Source organism: Prionailurus bengalensis, chromosome D1, assembly GCF_016509475.1.
Source record: "Prionailurus bengalensis isolate Pbe53 chromosome D1, Fcat_Pben_1.1_paternal_pri, whole genome shotgun sequence".
Lineage (NCBI taxonomy): Eukaryota > Metazoa > Chordata > Mammalia > Carnivora > Felidae > Prionailurus > Prionailurus bengalensis.
The window spans coordinates 16585984-16604928 of NC_057346.1; the positions used below are offsets into that span (position 1 = coordinate 16585984).

Genomic DNA, 18945 nt, shown 5'->3' on the forward strand with positions numbered 1-18945 from the left:
GCCCCCTCCTCCGTCGCCGGCTTCAGGCCGGAGGCTGCCGAGGGGCCAGTCCGCCAGTTGGGGGTGGGAAACGGCCGACGCCGGCCCGGGATTGGGCCACGTCATGGGGCCCGGCGCGCGCCCCTGTGCGTTCCGGGACCTTTCCGGCTTCGGCACTGGATGCCGGACTGCCGATGTCGGGAGTGACTCGTGCCCGGTGCAAGTGAGCACCCGGACAGTCACGCAGTCGGTCCCCTTACTCCGGTCACCAGGGGAGCCCCGGCCGAGGAGCAGGAATGACCGGCATCCCCTCCGCAGCCACGCGGAAGAGGCTCTCGCTTGCTGGTTGGTATGGAACTGCTTAGGCTTCGGATAGAAATCCAGAATGGCTACGCTTCAGGCTTGGTCCACCCCCACCTTCGTTTCACCTTAAAGACACCAAGACAGATCTTCGCTGGTGGGACAGAGATAACAGAACTTGGCCTGGACCCCTTACTCTAAGACCCATTTTTCTGAGACAGAATATTCCAAAATGGAAAGCGCTGCACGCAAAAGACACTTTTATCTATGAGGCTGTGATCAACTGAGCATAAATGCATCACCTCATGTTTCCGTTCCTTTAAATCTTGTATATCTTCTTTTTTCCCGCTTCTGTCAGAATTAAAGTATCTCGGGCAGGTTTGGCGCTCCTCCCTCCCTTCTGTGTACTTCATAGCCTAATGGAAGTGTGCACAGCGCTTGGAGAGCTCACTTTTCTTTTTTCAACCTGCCCCACCCCACCCCCACCCCCACCCCCACCCCCGTTTTGTTGACCTGAGCGCACTTTTCTTAAATGTGGAAAATCGGTCTCCTGTATCCTCCCTCTTCCGAAATCGACTCCTAGCCTCCCTTCGCAGAAGGTTCCCTAGAAGGTCCTGGCTGTAACGGCCAGGACTTGTTTAAGGAACTCTTACCTGTTCCTTTCCCTACATTTTTCATGATGGCTAGGGAGGCAGGGTAGTCAGGTGTCTGTACTTGGAAGATAAACGCATCTACTGGTAGTATCAGGGAGAGGTCTATTTTTCTTCCCTTTGTGGACTGTTCAGTCTTCGTATGGAGACCTTGGTAGAAATGAGAAATAAATCCCTCTGATACCATGCTCAATCTCACTCTTTCTGGAATTATCTACTGTTAACAGTGTGGTGTGTAACCTTCCAGGCCTCCTCCTGGGCATTTACGGACATTTGTTGAAATCTGTAGCTTTTGCTTTCTTTTTAAATGATAAAATGTTGTATAATGAAGTTTGTTTGCAGCTTGCATTTTCTCCCCCTTTTTTTTGAAAGTAATAACATATCACGGAGCGTTTTCCGGATCAGTGTGTAAAGATTCACCTCATTGTTTACTGCTGTAGAACATTCCATAGCACGGGGGTTGGCCAGCCACAGTGATGGCTATCTAAGTTGTCATTTCAGCTCTATGAGACATGCTAAGTTGTCATTTCAGTTCCACAGAGAAAGATTTTGTTACTGTATGACTGACCCAACTTTTGGGTAGCAGTCTGGTAGGATAGATTCCATCCATTTCAAACAGATTATTCATTTCTAATATTTATTGGGCCTCTGTCAGTTATAAGCATTGCACTAGGTGTGGGATTCCAGAGATGGGGATGACCATGTCCTTGCCTTTGGAAAAGTCAGTCTGTTGGGAAACATGTTTATGGTTTCAGTGCACTTATTTATTTATTTTTTAGTTTATTTTTTGAGAGCGAGAGGGGAAGGGGCAGAGAGAGGGGGAGAGGATCTGAAGTGGGCTCTGAGTCAACAGCAGAGAGTCCGATGTGGGGCTCGAATTCATGAACCTCGAGATCATGCCCTGAGCTGAAGTTGGACGTCCAACCGACTGAGCCACCCAGGCGCCTCTCAGTGTACTTATTAAAAACCTATTGAATGTGTGCAAATTGGGACACTAAGAAGGTCAGTTTGATCTGCTCCTAAAAGAGCTCCCATCCTCGGGTTATCCTTGGTGGGAGTACAGTTTTGCTGCAGCTACGGTTTTCGACCTGGGTATCTGTCCCCTTGGGAGGTGCGGCAGGTGCGAGTGCTCTGGAGAGTGACCTGTTTTGTTTTCTGACCAGAGAGGACCCTAGTGTTTCACAAGAACAAGTTGTAAAATGATGGGAAAATGTTAAGGTAAAACACCTGATTTGGATTGATGAAGGCAGCTGAAATCACTAGTCCTCACTTAGAACAACATGTTAATAACATTTGAGGACTACATCGCTTCCCCCACCCTGAGCAGACACCCTAAAGTTGCCATCTTGCAGGACATGTGCAACTGTCAGAAGATTAAAGTGAACACATTAGCAGGAGCATGTGCATACGTTATAAACCATGCATGTTACATCATGTGCTGAGGGCAGTGTTAATCAGGACAAACATCCTGGTTCAGGAGAATTTTAAAAATTAGTTGTCGGGGCGCCTGGGTGGCTCAGTCGGTTAAGCGTCCGACTTCAGCTCAGGTCACGATCTCACGGTCCGTGAGTTCAAGCCCCGCGTCGGGCTCTGGGCTGATGGCTCAGAGCCTGGAGCCTGCTTCCGATTCTGTGTCTCCCTCTCTCTCTGCCCCTCCCCCATTCGTGCTCTGTCTCTCTCTGTCTCAAAAATAAATAAACGTTAAAATAAATAAATAAATAAATAAATAAATAAATAAATAAATAAAATTAGTTGTCATTCAGCAACTTCCATCTTAGGTTTAGGTAATGTTTATATATATTCACTAAGAGACTGTAATAGCTTTATTCATAATGGCCCCAAATTGAATATTACCTAAATGCCTATCAATAGTTGGATGGGTAGGGGTGTCTTGATGGCTTAGTCGGTTAAGCATCCAACTCTTGATTTCAGCTCAGATCATGATCTCATGGCTCGTGAGATCAAGCTCCATGTTGAGCTATGCCCTGACAGCTCAGAGCCTGCTTGGGATTCTCTCTCTCTCTCAAAATAAAAAAAATAGTTGGATCCGTAAATAAATTGTGGTGAATTCACACAATATAATTCTATACAGCAATGAAAATGGTCTATGATTACAGTCTGTGACTTAACTAAAGCCCACAAAGCTAATACTGAGTGAAAGAAGCCAGAAGCTAAAGGGTACATACTTTATGATTTCAGTTATATAAATTTTAAAACCAGGCAAAACTAAGCTATGGTGATAGAGGTGGAGACAGTCCTTACCCTTGTGGGGTGCTCGTGTTTAGAAGAGGACATAACACACTTCTTGGGGGTGCTTGCCGTGCTCTGGTTACCATGCTGGTTGCAATGGCTTTGTGAAAATTTAATGGGCCATGGTATGTATGCTTTTCTATATATGTTATACCTTAATAAAATTTTTAGAAGTTATTTTAGAAAATTTTTAAAAGTTATTTTGTGTCACTCAAAAGACTAGAAGGTTTGATTTTGCTGGAACCCTGAGACAGGGGAAAACTCACTTTTAGCAGGAGAGGCTGTACCTAGATAAGTTTTTGTTTTTTTTGTTTGTTTGTTTGTTTTTCTATTTCTTCACCAATGGTTTTAGAATTACGAAAGAAATGTGATTGAAGAAAACTGAAGAACATAGGAAAAACAAATAGTAAAATAAAAATCACCCACAATTCCATTTTTTAAATTAAACACTTAGCATTCTGATGTATATGCACACACTTTAAACTTTAATGGAGATAATATTTTGTGACTGTAATTCCGTTAATTTTCCTATGTCATTTTTCCTCTACAGAATTTTCTGTGGCTATTTTTATAGATTTGTATAAAGAACTACAATAATTTTATTTACCAACATTAGTATTTGACAATTATGTTGCTTCCTTTTTTCCCTTCTATTATAAAATTGCAGTAGACACTTTTATTGACAGATATTTATGCAGATCTGTCCCCTATAATCTGCTTAGGATAAATTCCTAGAAGTGCCTATGCAGGCTTAAATTCCTCTTTAGGCATTTGATACATATTGCCGTTTACCATATGCACTACCAACAGCAGTGAATGACAGCCCCTGTATCTTTAATAATACTGTTAAGGTTACAGGGGTGCCTGGGTGGCTCAGTTGATTAAGCATCTGACTCTTGATTTCGACTCTGATCATGATCTCACTGTTCATGAATTTGAGCCCCACACTGAGGAATGCAGAGCCTGCTCGGGATTCTCTCTCTCTTTCAAAATAAATAAAACTAAAAAACATTGGAAAAAAATACTGATGCAATTCTCCAGTCCTGGTATTATGAATTTGAATTGGATGGAGTGAGGAGTGGATGAGGAGACAAAGTACTGGGGACATTTCCCAGTTTGCATTGAGATGGGAATGATTATGTGTCCGGAGAAAGCAAGGCTTTTTGTGTTCTTGAATTCTGTGATTTCACGAACACCTAGAAAATCACTCAGATTTATGAACAAATTTATGGAATTGACTTCTAAAAACAAAAATTTAAATCAAGCACCCAGGGGCGCCTGGGTGGCTCAGTCGGTTGAGTGTCCGACTTCGGCTCAGGTCATGATGCCACGGCTTGTGGGTTCGAGCTGACAGCTCAGAGCCTGGAGCCTGCTTCGGATTCTGTGTTTACCTGCCCATCCCCTGCTCATGCTCTGTGTCTCTTTCTCTCTCTCAAAAATAAATAAATATTGTTTAAAAAATAAATCAAGCACCCAGAATATGGGCCTTCAGAGTTGGACAGACCTGGATTTGCCTGTAAGCACTACTTCCTACCTGTGTGACTCTAGGCAAGTTGTTTAGCTTTCCTGAGCCTCAATTTCCACATCATTAAAAGCGACATGCTGGTACATGCCTCACAAGGTTGATGTACAAGGGGGTAAAGTGCTTAGTAGAGTGCTTGGAACATCCTAAGCACCAAGTACACGTTAGTTAACCACTTGTTTTTATTATTACTCTAGAGAAATACAACTTAAAAATGGGCACTACTGCAGTTGTTAAAAGCTTGGTTAAGTGCTTTGCCAAGTTCATGGGGAATTTCCCTTCCCTTCCCTTTTTTTTTTTTTGGCCAGATTTTCACAATCAATAATGAGCTAATTGCTTCCTCCTGTTTCCCTGTAACTTTGGAACCTGTATGGGGAGACCTCTGAGTTTGTTGCTGAAGCGGAAACTTTAGCTGTCCTGTTGCTAAGGTGGAAACTTTTGATAGCCTTTTAGGGGTTAAGAGAAAAAACCCCAGACTTTTCAGTAGTCTAAAAAATGGTTTTCTAGGGGCGCCTGGGTGGCGCAGTCGGTTAAGCGTCCGACTTCAGCCAGGTCACGATCTCGCGGTCCGTGAGTTCGAGCCCCGCGTCGGGCTCTGGGCTGATGGCTCAGAGCCTGGAGCCTGTTTACGATTCTGTGTCTCCCTCTCTCTCTACCCCTCCCCTGTTCATGCTCTGTCTCTCTCTGTCCCAAAAGTAAATAAAACGTTGGAAAAAAAAAATTAAAAAAAAAAATGGTTTTCTACCCAGAGAGCCACATGAGGCAGGAAAAAAACAACAAAAAAACAAAACCTGATAGAAAATAAAAGTTTGAAGCCAAAACAAGAAAAGTTCCTGTTTTGCTCCAGTGAATATGACTGTTTTATACTTCATGGGCAGCATTTTGCTAATGCAGAAAAGAGAGGCCGTTGCTAGGCAATCCTTGATTCTGAGTTGCGATCCCTTTAATTTCAAGCTAAAGAGTTGAATTGCTTCTTTAGTCTCTTCAGAACTCAAAGTTCTCCAAATGCACAACTGTAACAATTAGTACATCATTTTCTGTGTAGTTCCTCTGCTTATCTTCCTCACTATACTGAAGTTCCTGGATTCAGACAAGTATAACAAAAAGACAAACCCTGGTGTATGTTCTGACAAGTACAGCCTAGCTTCACACTCCAGAAGAGCATCTAATTAAAGGTTAGGGAACTGAAGAACTTTGATGTGCTTGCCCAGAGAGTCACTTGAACCTCATAGAGACTCCCGTTTCTCACCGGAGATAATGATACTTCTGCAGATGGTTGCTAGGAAAGTCCATAAAAAGTGAAAGCACTCTGTTAGGTATAATTAATTGTATGAAATTCAGGGCTGGTTACTGGCAGTCATTCCTATGTCTGTCTCCCATGGTGGTGGTTGAGCTGCCTAAAGGGCAAGAACCGCCTCTTGTTCCTATTTATATTCTGGGCATTTAGTACAACTGCGGGGATAGTGAGTACTTGATACATGTTTGTCTAAAGGAGGAAGGGAAGGAAGGCAGTGAGTCTGAAGAAGTGCAGTGGGTCACCAATCCCTGCCTTTGTACCCTCATCAATAAGACCAAACGGGCATAGGCCTTCCCAGGTTCAAATAGGAAGCAGGAAAACTCTGGACCTCTGCCGTTAGACAGTAGGGGGAGCACCTAAGTCAACAACGAAGATGCCACTCTGCTGTTCACGTCTCTACATTTCACATTGCTTGTTTTCTTTTCTTGAAAAGTGACTTATGTACAACCTTGTGTTCATTTCAAGTGTACGTGGTGTTTACATTACAAAATGGTGTAACCATTACAAAATGGTTACCACATAGATCCAGTAAACCATCTGTGGCCATACAAAGTTTGTGCAATATTATCGACTGTATTCCCTATGTTGTACATTACATCCCTGTCTTTTTTTTTTTTTTTTTGTAAATACCTCTTAATCCCCTTTATCTATTTCGCCCATCCTTCACCCCTGGTCCTCACATCACTGCTTTTTTTTTTTTTAATGTAAACTCTGCATCCAACATGAGGCTTGAACTCATGACCCTGAGATCAAGAGTCACATGCTCCACCAACTGAGCCAGCTAGGTGCCCCCCACATCACTTCTTTTAACATGTTATTCATAGTCTTAACGATTGACGTAACACACTTGCAAAAACTCCGATGAGTAGTACAAAATATACTCAGCAGGTGAAAGTGGGTCCAGGCTACTCCCCATTTATACTTCTGCACATGGGTTTAGATGTTGAAACTGTGAAAGAGGAAAGAAATCTGAGCTAGAAGTCAGGAAATCTATGTGCTATACAGTTTCTTCCCCTCACTTATCTCTTTAGCAAATGGACGCTACCTTTCCCGTCAACCAGATTGAGGAGAGGCGGGGGTAAGAGGAGAATCATCCACATTTATTCCTTCGACCAAACACGAAGCCTCTACCGGGCTCTGTTAGGACTGGTCATGGTAAACAAAACACAGCCCCCGCGTTCTGGGATCTCCAGCTGGTGGGAATAAAGATAACATTTTCTGGAAATAAAAAGCTGTGGGGGAGAGAGATGCAAAAACAAACTTCACAGATACCACATGGTCACTTTTTCATATGTCCGTATGATCTCAAAATGACTGTCACTCCTGTACAGAGCTCCTTGTGACGCCAAAGTGTACACCTACAGTTTTCCCCAGGAACACTTGCTTTAGCCAGAGATGTAAATGGTGGGTGGCCGTGGAATATCTTAGACACTTGCCACTTGTTAAATGACTCAGCTCCCAGAGCTGCCACTTCCAGGCCTTTTCCCACGTTCGGCTTATGTCCCATACCCTCCCACTACGGAAAAGGAAAAAAAGCCCACGTTCTTGAGAGTTCCTGCCCCACAAGTATTTCCTAGCTTCGTTAAGAAACAGATTTTACATGTCTAATTCATGCCACACTGACAGAGGGACACAAAAATGAACGTAAGACACTGATTGTGGTGCGCAATCCGTATCTCGTTGCAGACACAAACTTCTAACTTTATGTCTCCGCTCCTACAGCTGAAAAGCCAGTTTCATATACATTGGTTTATTCATGCCTCAAACCCGTCGTAGGAGGTCATAATCCGCTTGAGCACAGTGGGTTACAATTAAGGCGTGTGATATTCCTCATCTTGATCCTTCAGTGCCCACGAATTTAATAAAGGAGGAAACTGATGCTCCAAGAGGTGAAGGGTCCAGCACTTCAGAAGCACTTTAGCCAGCGCAGGTACAGAGCCGGTAAACAGGCCAACTGCGGGGCGCGGGACCGGCGTGGAGTCCTACCTCCGCGGCCCCGCCCACTCTCCCTGCCGCGGGAAGCTGTCACCTGGCCCCCAGGGCGCATGTGCACTCAGGCCCCAGGAAGCTGTCGGCTCACGTGATCCTTCCGCCCCTCTCACATGACCTCTCTCCCAGAGGCGGGGACCTTCGGCCAAGATGGCGGCCTACCTGCAGTGGCGGCGTTTCGTTTTCTTCGACAAGGAGCTGGTGAAGGAGCCGCTGGGCAACGATGGGGCTGCTCCCGCGGCTGCACCTGCCTCAGGACCCGCTGCTTCTAAGTTCCTTTGCCTTCCTCCTGGCATCACTGTCTGCGACTCAGGCCGAGGGAGCCTCGTCTTTGGAGATATCCTTCCTCTGGAGCTGTCTATTCCCTCCCCGGATCCCTGAAGAGATCCAGCTGGGATGGAATCTGTCGGTCAGAGGGGTTCGTGTTACGTGACACTTTCCTTTAGGTGGGCGCCCAGTGGCTCCTTCTGTGGCCTGCGGGAATAAAGGAGGAAGTCCATTCTGTAACTTGTTGCCAACTGAGCAATCGTGGGCAAGGCAACCTCTTCGGGCTTCCATTTACTTCTCTGTGAAAGAGGTGTAAGATACCAGTTTGGCAAGGCTATTTTTAAGATCTATCTAAACAGCGTATGCAGGTTGGCTTTACAAGATGAATGTGTAAGGTGGCATGATCTCTCCCGCCCAAATTGTGGGCAAGGAGATACATGAGACTAGAAGTTTGCTGCTTTGTTCTTCATATTGTTGCCACTAAACTCTGGTCTCCGTTTTTACTGTTTTTAAGATGGAGAACTTTTAGGAGATAATATGTGGAGAAATTCTTGAAAATTTGAGAGAGATTAAATAATATATGTTAGTAGTTGTCTGGGATCTGGTCTAAATAGAAGTCTCTCTCCTTGGAAAGGAGGTTCCTTGACTATTCTACACATATGGAAGGCCAAATCTGGTTCTTGCCCCGCTCTCTACAGCTTACAGGCTTCCAAGCCTACAAACTACGGGTGACACACCTATATCAGCTGAAGCAGCACAATATTTTGGCATCTGTTGGTGAAGATGAAGAAGGCATCAACCCCCTGGTGAGTCCCAGAAAGGAAGTGGGAAAGACCCAGGCCCTGGGAATGGCTGTTGGAGGGTGAGTAGTATTCACATATCTGAGGTCTGTTCACAGGTAAAAATCTGGAACCTGGAAAAGAGAGATGGTGGCAATCCACTCTGCACTCGCATCTTCCCTGCCATCCCAGGAACAGAGCCAACTGTTGTGTCTTGTTTGACTGTCCATGAAAATCTCAACTTTATGGCCATTGGTAAGCGGAAGAAGGCAAAGCTAACACTCCGTGGTTTTTATAGATTTTCTTCAGAGTTGCTTCTGCAGCTTGTCTTCGTTGTTTTAATGAGACCACTTTATTCTGAACTAAGGCCTTTGAGATAGTAAAGTTTGGAGTGGGAAAGCATTTAGTTTTGTTCTTTGAAAAAGAGCCTGTGTGCACCGATTTTTATGTTAACCATTGGAAGAGTTAGATATAAGGAGAAAGCTTGTTACTTCTTTTTTTAAGTTTATTTATTTTGAGAGTGAGAACGAGTCAGGTAGAGAGGCAGAGAGACAGAGAGAGAGAGAGGGAAAGAGAGAGAATCTCAAGCAGGTTTCATGCTGTCAACACAGCCCGACGCAGGGCTCAGTCCCACAAACCATGAGGTTATGACTTGAGCTGAAATCAAGAGTCAAATGCTTAACTGACTGAACCACCCAAGCACCCTGAAAGCTTGTCACTTCTAACAAGTGCCTTAAATGGGCTTTTTCCCCTTCTGTGCTCCCTGATCTTTTCAGCCTCAATGAAGTGCTGTTTCCTGGTCCCCTACAGGTTTCACAGATGGCAGTGTTACATTGAACAAAGGAGACATCACACGGGACCGGCATAGCAAGACCCAGATTCTGCACAAGGGCAACTATCCTGTTACTGGACTGGCGTTTCGCCAAGCGGGAAAGACCACTCATTTGTTTGTTGTGACAACTGAGAACGTTCAGGTATGATGGGGGCCTGCACTGTTAGGGGCAGGCAAGAAAGGGGCCTACGATAAGGAAATGACGAGAGGTAGGGTTCTTAAACTCTTTATCATGTAGCCTTGAGTCATTTGCCCAGCTTAATATTTTATTTTTTCACTTAAGAGGCAAGGAAGAGTCAGAGTTAGGAAAAGAACGATGGGCTTGTAGTGAAAGACCTGCTTTTCTCCCCCTAACTTGTTAAGTAACATCGGACACTGATGCTCTTAATTTCTAACAGTCTACTCTCAAGTATGGTCTTGGTAAAAGTTCAAAATTATTGCATTTCTTGTAGTGGCAGTTTTCCTGTAGTTAGTGACCATACACACAGAGGGAGAAAATGTGGGTGATGGTAATGGACAAAGCAAGGAGCCAGGGAAAGTGTTAGGGTGCTAAGAGTCAAAAAGAAAGAGAGCCAGTATGGAGATGGGAATACCTTTGGGAAGGCTTAGATGCTCCCTCCTGAAAGGGAGCCTGTTAACGCCTTTCTTCTTGCAGTCCTATATAGTTTCTGGAAAGGACTACCCTCGTGTGGAGTTGGACACCCATGGTTGCGGCCTGCGCTGCTCAGCTCTAAGCGACCCTTCTCAGGACCTGCAGTTCATAGTGGCTGGAGACGAATGTGTCTACTTGTACCAGCCTGATGAACGTGGGCCCTGCTTTGCCTTCGAGGGCCATAAACTCATTGCTCACTGGTTTAGAGGCTACCTTGTCATTGTCTCCCGTGACCGGAAGGTTTCTCCCAAGTAAGGACTCCAGGGGGAAGGGAAAGGGAGAAGGCTGCCCTTGTTTGCCAGAATTAGCATGATTTTAAAATCCTAATACCCCAATCCTGTCAGTCTGCTACTTTGGTTTTCTGTACATTGTCCTCACACTTAGATTCAGTTGTAACATTTTTACTGAAAAAATGTATTTTTGCTACAGGTATTTGCTAAGTGCCCTAGAACGCCCCAGGGAATTTTTGACCTGTTTTTGTTTTTTTTACTCTTCAGTCAAAACACACTGGGTGGCGGAACAAGGAAATGAACAGTGGAGAAGCTATAAAGGGCTGGGGAATGCAGGACACAGTATTTTTATTCTGAGCCACCTGAAAAGGGGTGGCAGGCTCTTCCTCATGATGGAAATGATCCGTGTCAGTGTTTATCTTCAGTCAGCACTAAGCGCAGTATCTCACATATACCAGGGGCTAATTATATGAATGGGTGTTTGGATGTTCTTAGTTTTTTAAGGCACCCCTTATGTTAATGGTAGGATCCTGAAAGGTGCGATCAGGTCTATGTGTTCTCTTCCTACAACTGCCCATGCAATGCTGCATTTATGGGATATGCTGCTAGAGGGGCCAGAGGGTGATTTGTTCTAGGCAGAGTAGGCAGCACCAAAGTTGTCATGGAAGAGGAGCTGGTGCAAATAGCCGGTGCTTTTTCTTTCCCACACAGGTCAGAGTTTACCAGTAGGGACTCCCAGAGCTCCGACAAGCAGATCCTCAACATCTACGACCTGTGCAACAAGTTCATAGCCTATAGTGCCGTCTTTGAGGACGTAGTGGACGTTCTTGCTGAGTGGGGCTCCCTGTACGTGCTGACGCGGGATGGGCGGGTCCACGCGCTGCAGGAGAAGGACACACAGACCAAACTGGAGGCAAGGCCACCAGATTTCCAGAGCTGGCCACGGGCACCCAGACGCAGGTGTAGGAACAGGCTCCTCTTGGAGGCCAAGTCACCTTGGCCAGGGTGTTTCCTTCCCTTTGGGGCACAGCCTTACCTAGCTCCTTTAGGGCCGAATTCCAAGGTAAATGGCCTGGGATGAGGTTTTAAGAGTAAAGTAATGGCTGAGAGCCTGAGTCCACTCTCAGGGTCCGTTCTGTCTGCATAGAGCCTTGGAAAGTAAGGCCGTGTTGGACTTCGGGGTATCTGAGGTCTTGCCCTGTCTAGGATCTAGGCAGATCAGAAATCCAGGACCGTCTGGCTTGTGTGTTGTAGCTGCTTTCTGGTAGGGTATCTCCTGAGGACTGCTTCTAGTAATTTTCTAATCTCTCTCCCCTTGCAGATGCTGTTTAAGAAGAACCTATTTGAGATGGCCATTAACCTGGCCAAGAGCCAGCACCTAGATAGTGATGGGTTGGCCCAGATCTTCATGCAGTATGGGGACCATCTCTACAGCAAGGGCAACCACGATGGGGCTGTTCAACAGTATATCCGGTTAGTCTTGGGTGCTTTAGGATATAGCTCTGAATGCAGCCAGATAGACTAACACCTGGGCTTTTCCCTGCAGAAACTGATGGCCTGGGTGAGAAGTTGGTACAGTTCACCGTAAAGGGAACATTTAGGGTCAAATATTACATGGCCAGGGTGCAGTGGAGCTGATGAGTATCTCTTGTTTTAAACTTTATTTTGTTTTTACCTGTGTATCTATATTTTTTAAGTAGGCTTCACACCCAATGTGAGGCTTGAACTCACAACCCCGAGATCAAGAGTTACATGCTCTACTGACAGAGCCAGCCAGGCACCCGTTCTTGTTTAGGCTGGCCTTTGTTAATATTCACTTTTGGGGCACCTGGCTGGCACAGTTGGTAGAGCACACGACTCTTGATTTCAGCATCATGAGTTCAAGTCCCACATTGGGCACAAAGCTTAGTTTAAAAAAAAAAAAAATTCATTTTGACCTGATTTGTTTGTTTGTTTCTTTCTTTTGAGAGACACAGCACAAGTGGGGGAGGGGCAGAGAGATGAGGACAGAGGATCTGAAGCGGGCTCTGCACTGGCAGCAGAGAGCCCGATGGGGGCCTCAAACTCATGAACGATGAGATCATGACCTGAGCCAAAGGCAGACACTTAACCGACTGAGCTACCCAGACGCCCCTTGATTTGATTCTTTAAAGGGAAAGGGTATTCATCTCTTGGCTTCTACAGTTTCTTCCCTTGAAGAAACCCTAATTCTTGAAATTTTCTGCCCTACTAAGAGGTGGTGTGAACCTGTCTGGCCTCTCTACCTTTCTAGAATTCCTATCTTCAGCCAAGTTTAAGAACCAGTGCTGTGTTAGCCTTGCATCTCATGTGGTCTACAGTCTAGTAGCATTGATATCATCCAGGTCTTGTTAGAAATACAGATTCGCAGGCCTCCCCCCAGACGTGCTGAGGATCTGCAAGCGATTCCTAGGCACATGAAAGAGAAGTACGCTGATCCAGACGGTGTTTGATGCACGTGTCTCTCTAGAACCATTGGAAAGTTGGAGCCATCCTATGTGATCCGCAAGTTTCTGGATGCCCAGCGCATCCACAACCTGACCGCCTACCTACAGACCCTGCACCGGCAGTCCCTGGCCAATGCTGACCACACTACCCTGCTGCTCAACTGCTATACCAAGCTCAAGGACAGTTCGAAGCTAGAGGAGTTCATCAAGGTGCAGGGTGGTGGTGGTGGTGGTACATTCCCCGAGGGCCCCACTGAGCGGGAGGTGGCTTTACCAGGGTTTGCCTCTTTTTCAGCAGATGCAGGGAGAAGAAAGGGCTCACCTTATTTGGGGACTAGGACCCTCTGGTCTATAAACTGGGAAGAGGAATAGCCTTTCCTGCTAGTTCTCTTGTTTTATGATGCTTGTCTCCCTCTTGTTTTATGATGCTTGAACTTTTGAGGGTCTGTAAGCTCAGGGAATTAACAGTGGTGGGCCCCTGGGTCCCCAGAGGTGTCCCTGTAATAGTAGGGGAAGAGGAAGACTTTAGCTCTTAAAAACTTACTGAGAAGTAGGAGGACCTAGTGTTTTAAAACCATGGACTTTCTTTAATTTTTTTTTTTTTTGTCTCCAACCCTCCCGGTCTCAACTTTATTGTTATCTTAAGAATCTGTCAGGGGGCACCTGGCTGGCTCAGTTGGTAGAACATGCAAATCTAGATCTCCAGGTCGTGAGTTCAAGCCCCACATTGGGCCTAGAGTTCGTGTTAAAAAAAAAAAAAAAAAAAAAAAAAGAATCTGGTCTCAGATGCAGGTTTCCTCTCCCTTCCCCAACCACAACCTTTCTGTGAATGATTTTGTCTGACGTCTCCCTGGCAGACCAAGAGTGAGAGCGAAGTCCACTTTGATGTGGAGACAGCCATCAAGGTCCTCCGGCAGGCTGGCTACTACTCCCATGCCCTCTACTTGGCTGAGAACCATGCACATCATGAGTGGTACTTAAAGATTCAGCTAGAGGACATTAAAGTAAGTGAGACTCTTGACCCAGACAGAGACCTGTTCTTTTTCCAGGACATCCCCGGAATGATGAAAGTACTTCCTGGTGGGAAGGCAGGAGCATGTGCTTACTCTGCCCTTACCTCTCCACAGAATTATCAGGAAGCCCTTCGGTACATCGGCAAGCTGCCTTTTGAGCAGGCAGAGAGCAACATGAAACGCTATGGCAAGATCCTCATGCACCACATACCAGAGCAGACGACCCAGTTGCTGAAGGGACTGTGTACCGACTATCAGCCTAGCCTCGAAGGCCGAGGTGACAGGGAGGCTCCAGGCTGCAGGGTGAGACGTCAAGGAGAATGGCTTTTGGACAACGGGGATCACTTCCGGGGCCTCATGGATACCACACCCACTCACTCGGCCTCCTCTCTCCTCCCTTGCCATCCTAGGCCAACTCAGAGGAGTTCATCCCCATCTTTGCCAACAACCCTCGAGAGCTGAAAGCTTTCCTAGAACACATGAGTGAAGTACAGCCTGACTCCCCGCAGGGCATCTATGACACACTCCTTGAGCTGCGGCTACAGAACTGGGCCCATGAGAAAGATCCACAGGTGAGGCCTGGCGAAAGCTGCAGCAGATGCTGGAGAAAAGACAGCCCTTCCATCTTTTGTGGTTGCCTTTTGCTGCATTCTTTAGACCAGTGACCCCTCACCCTTGGGGGCTAACTGGTTCCTCCGTGAAGAGGCGATCGAAGAGGCAGTTGACTTGCCTTGTCACAAGAGAGCTTTGTGATTTTTTTCCCCTTTATGCCCAGCAACTCTACCCTCCTTCCCTAGGTCAAAGAGAAGCTTCATGCAGAGGCCATCTCCCTGCTGAAGAGCGGCCGCTTCTGCGACGTCTTTGACAAGGCCCTGGTCCTCTGCCAGATGCACGACTTCCAGGATGGGGTCCTTTACCTCTATGAGCAGGGGAAGCTGTAAGATTTGGGGCAACTTCAGGGAAGGGGGAGGATCCGGTTTTCCAGGGACGGCCACTGAGGTGCGCCTTGCCCCGGCCCCAGGTTCCAGCAGATCATGCACTACCACATGCAGCATGAGCAGTACCGGCAGGTGATTGCTGTGTGCGAGCGCCACGGGGAGCAGGAGCCGTCCCTGTGGGAACAGGCACTCAGCTACTTTGCCCGCAAGGAGGAGGACTGCAAGGAGTATGTGGCGGCCGTGCTCAAGCACATCGAGAGCAAGAACCTCATGCCACCGCTTCTAGGTACTTCAGAGGGCGGTAGGGAGGGGTGCAGGCTGCCCACAGCTCTGGGGCAGGGGCGCTTCCATTCTATCGAGAGGGTGCTGCTCGGTTCACTGTCTTGTTTCCTTCCGGGCCCAATCTCAGTGGTGCAGACTCTGGCCCACAACTCCACAGCCACCCTGTCTGTCATCCGGGACTACCTGGTCCAAAAACTACAGAAACAGAGCCAGCAGATTGCACAGGACGAGCTCCGGGTGCGACGGTACCGAGAGGAGACCACCCGCATCCGCCAGGAGATCCAGGAGCTCAAGGCGAGGTACTTGGCGACTAGATATGTGGAGGGGGGATAATCTTGTTCTTCACTGGGTGTCATTAAATACTTTTCATAGAGGATTGTATGAAAATACGTTCAAACTTTGCATTTTTGAAGATCTGTTTTCATGGAAGAATTCCAAAGAATGGTTTATTCCATAGATCGTTATTTATTAGGTTTTTGGAGGATGTTAACTTGCAGCAGGTGTTTTTCTTTTTATGAGTCTGTATTTTTTTCTAAAGACACTTTTTTTTTTTTTTTTTTTTAAGAGAGGGAAAGAGAGGGTGAGAGCAGGGGAGGGCTGTGAGATCATGACCTGAGCTAAAATCAGGAGTCAGATGGCAAGCACTGATCTTAACACAGACAAGAAAAAGCCCTGCCATGTGGAGCTTACAACATAGAGGTAGGCAGGCGCTGAATACATTCAACAAAATATTATAGTATGTCAGATGGTGATAAGGTCTAAGGAGAAAACTAGTTTAGGAAGGGGAGTGGGGTGCTGTGTGTGTGTGTGTGTGCGCTCGTTTATAAGGTGGCCAGGAGGGGCGCCTGGGTGGCGCAGTCGGTTAAGCGTCCGACTTCGGCCAGGTCACGATCTCGCGGTCCGTGAGTTTGAGCCCCGCGTCAGGCTCTGGGCTGATGGCTCGGAGCCTGGAGCCAGTTTCCGATTCTGTGTCTCCCTCTCTGTCTGCCCCTCCCCCGTTCATGCTCTGTCTCTCTCTGTCCCAAAAATAAAAATATAAGGTGGCCAGGAAAGTCTTCACTGGAAGGATCATGTCTAAGTAAAGATCTGAAAGGTACAAGTTCCCCAGCTGTGGAACGAATGTCACGGGGATGAAAGGTACAGCACAGGGAACGTAGTCGGTGTGGTAATGGTGCTGTGTGGTGACAGATGGTAGGTACACTTGTGGTGAGCGTAGCGCAACACACAGACTTGTCAATCACAGTGTTGTACACCCCAAAATAATGTAACGTACGTCAATTATACTTCAATTAAAAACAACAACAACAAAAAAACGGCGCCTGGGTAGCTCACTCGGGCTAAGTGTCCGACTTCAGCTCAGGTCATGATCTCAAGGTTCGCGGGTTTGAGTCCCGTGTCAGGCTCGCTGCTGTCAGCTCGGAGCCTGCTTCGGATCCTCTGTCCCCTTCTCTCCCCGCCCCTCCCCCACTCGTGTGTGTATGCTCCCTCTGTCTCAAAAATAAACAAACATGAAAAATTTTTAAAAACCGTGAAAGACAATTTAGTGGTGGTTGTGAAAACTGAACGGGTTAGTCGGACTTGCTGGAAGCATGCTGAGACTCTGCAGGCCCGGGCGGCATCGTCATTTCACTCCCTTTTGGTGGTTAAGAACAAGACCTTGTAGTCCCTTGACAGGGACCCCTCATCGACTCCAGCCACCTTCTCTCTGCACCCGGCTCTTGGCTCTGCCCCCACTCTTTGCCACTCCTTTCTGGTCTCCCTTGCCTGCAGTCCGAAGATTTTCCAGAAGACCAAGTGCAGCATCTGTAACAGTGCCTTGGAGCTGCCCTCGGTCCACTTTCTCTGCGGCCACTCCTTCCACCAGCACTGCTTTGAGAGTTACTCGGAAAGTGATGCCGACTGCCCCACCTGCCTCCCTGAAAACCGGAAGGTCATGGATATGATCCGGGCCCAGGAACAGAAACGCGATCTCCATGATCAGTTCCAGCACCAGGTGGGCATGAGTGGGTAGATGACTGCCCCACTCACGGAGAGTCACGGGAGCATTCGCTTCTTTTCTTTCCTCCTCCTCAGGACAGGACACCTGCAGTTCTGATTCTTCTCTCCTCTTTCCCTGCAGCTCAAGTGCTCCAACGATAGCTTCTCTGTGATTGCTGACTACTTCGGCCGAGGGGTTTTCAACAAATTGACTCTGCTGACCGACCCTCCCACGGCCAGGCTGACTGCAAGCCTGGAGGCTGGGCTGCAGCGGGACTTGCTCATGCACTCCAGGAGGGGCACTTAAACAGCTCAGGGGAAGGGGTGTGATAGTGGAGGCACAGTAGTGGGGACATGGGGGACAGAGGCAGGGCTGTTGCACAGGAGTCAGGCAGACATGCCCAGGACTCCACCCTGATCTGATGCCATAGCCCTCAGGACTTTTTCTCCCTTCTTCGGCCAGCCCGCCATTCCTCCTGTTGACTTTTTGAGCAGTGTGGATCATTCCAGACCAGCGGGGGAGGGTACCTCAGCAACCTCTGAGTGTGGACAATAGCTGCTTTGTTCTCTATCCAAGGGCACCAGGCTGTGCTTGGGTCCTTGCTCCCAGAGTCTATAAATAAAAGAATATAATGGTTTGGGGGTTGAAGGTTTTGTTCTGGGGACTTCCTGGTGATTCTTAATTGTGCAAGATGTACTTTCCCTCTGCTCTTGTAGAACTCCAATTCCCTTCTTGCAGGGTTCTTTGAAGATTATGTTGACAAGACCTCATTCCTGTAATGGGTGGGGCTGGTGGCCTCCAGTAGACCAGTTTACTGAAGAGCCTCAGTGACGAAAGGCCTGGTACCTGAGCTCCAGGAGCAGCCTGGACCAAGGCCCCCAGACTAGCGCCTGCTCTGTAGTCTGGCTGGTCTCAGTGGCTCTTGTTTGCACAAAATACTCAAGCAGGAGGCAGATTCTGGTGGGAATCCTGGGGTTTGAGCCTGCCTTCATTATGCATAGGTTGGTGTCTTGCCGGATTTAGTACCAAGTGATAAACAAGATAGAAGGGCCTTGGTTGAAACGCTTTTTTCCTACCTCTTGGAAGCTGCCCATTGAAGTTTGTGTGGCTACGTGTCTGCCTACAAATGTGTCGGAAGACTGCTGTTACGTGTTACTCAGCTGAAGAGTAACTTGGACATTGTGCTTTAGAGTTTAGGTAGTATGTGGAAAAGAGAGAGTACAACTGTATTTGCAGTGGCTACGAATACAGACTTCGGGGCCGCTGACCTAAGTTTGAATCCTAGTTTGATTTAGGTTGTCTCTTACCTCCTCTGAACCTGTTTCTTCGTCTGTACATTAGGAATGACAACATCGCGTATAGCTGTTGTGAAGGCCTGAGGCGCGAATGGGTGTCCAGTTCCTTGGTGGTAGTTAGCACGTGGGCACTCAGTGCATGGTTATTAATACAAGCACTTTCTCCAGCACTTTTCCCACTAATAATTATGTGCCATTTATAATGGCACTCCCACTTGGGTTGTCTT

The 18945-nt window shown here is 47.1% G+C and overlaps 1 protein-coding gene across 6 annotated transcripts; it reads left to right on the forward strand.

The window, feature by feature from the left end:
• The first annotated feature begins 144 nt into the window (after window positions 1-144).
• VPS11 (VPS11 core subunit of CORVET and HOPS complexes) lies at window positions 145-18060 on the forward strand. Of its 6 annotated transcripts, none has more exons than XM_043579575.1 (17): window positions 150-324; window positions 8117-8324; window positions 8912-9060; window positions 9153-9288; window positions 9844-10007; window positions 10521-10768; window positions 11459-11660; window positions 12069-12220; window positions 13236-13422; window positions 14070-14216; window positions 14340-14528; window positions 14636-14797; window positions 15023-15162; window positions 15247-15449; window positions 15603-15744; window positions 17216-17438; window positions 17565-18060. In XM_043579575.1, exons 2-17 carry the CDS (start codon window positions 8138-8140, stop codon window positions 17727-17729), a joined length of 2796 nt encoding a protein of 931 aa, XP_043435510.1. In that variant the 5' UTR covers window positions 150-324; window positions 8117-8137; the 3' UTR covers window positions 17730-18060. The 6 variants fall into 6 exon arrangements, 4 of the variants coding, with proteins under 4 accessions (XP_043435508.1, XP_043435510.1, XP_043435511.1 ...); XM_043579576.1 differs by having other exon boundaries at window positions 152-324; window positions 8117-8405; window positions 8953-9060; window positions 15573-15744; XM_043579574.1 differs by having other exon boundaries at window positions 153-324; window positions 15573-15744.
• The last annotated feature ends 885 nt before the right edge of the window (window positions 18061-18945 follow it).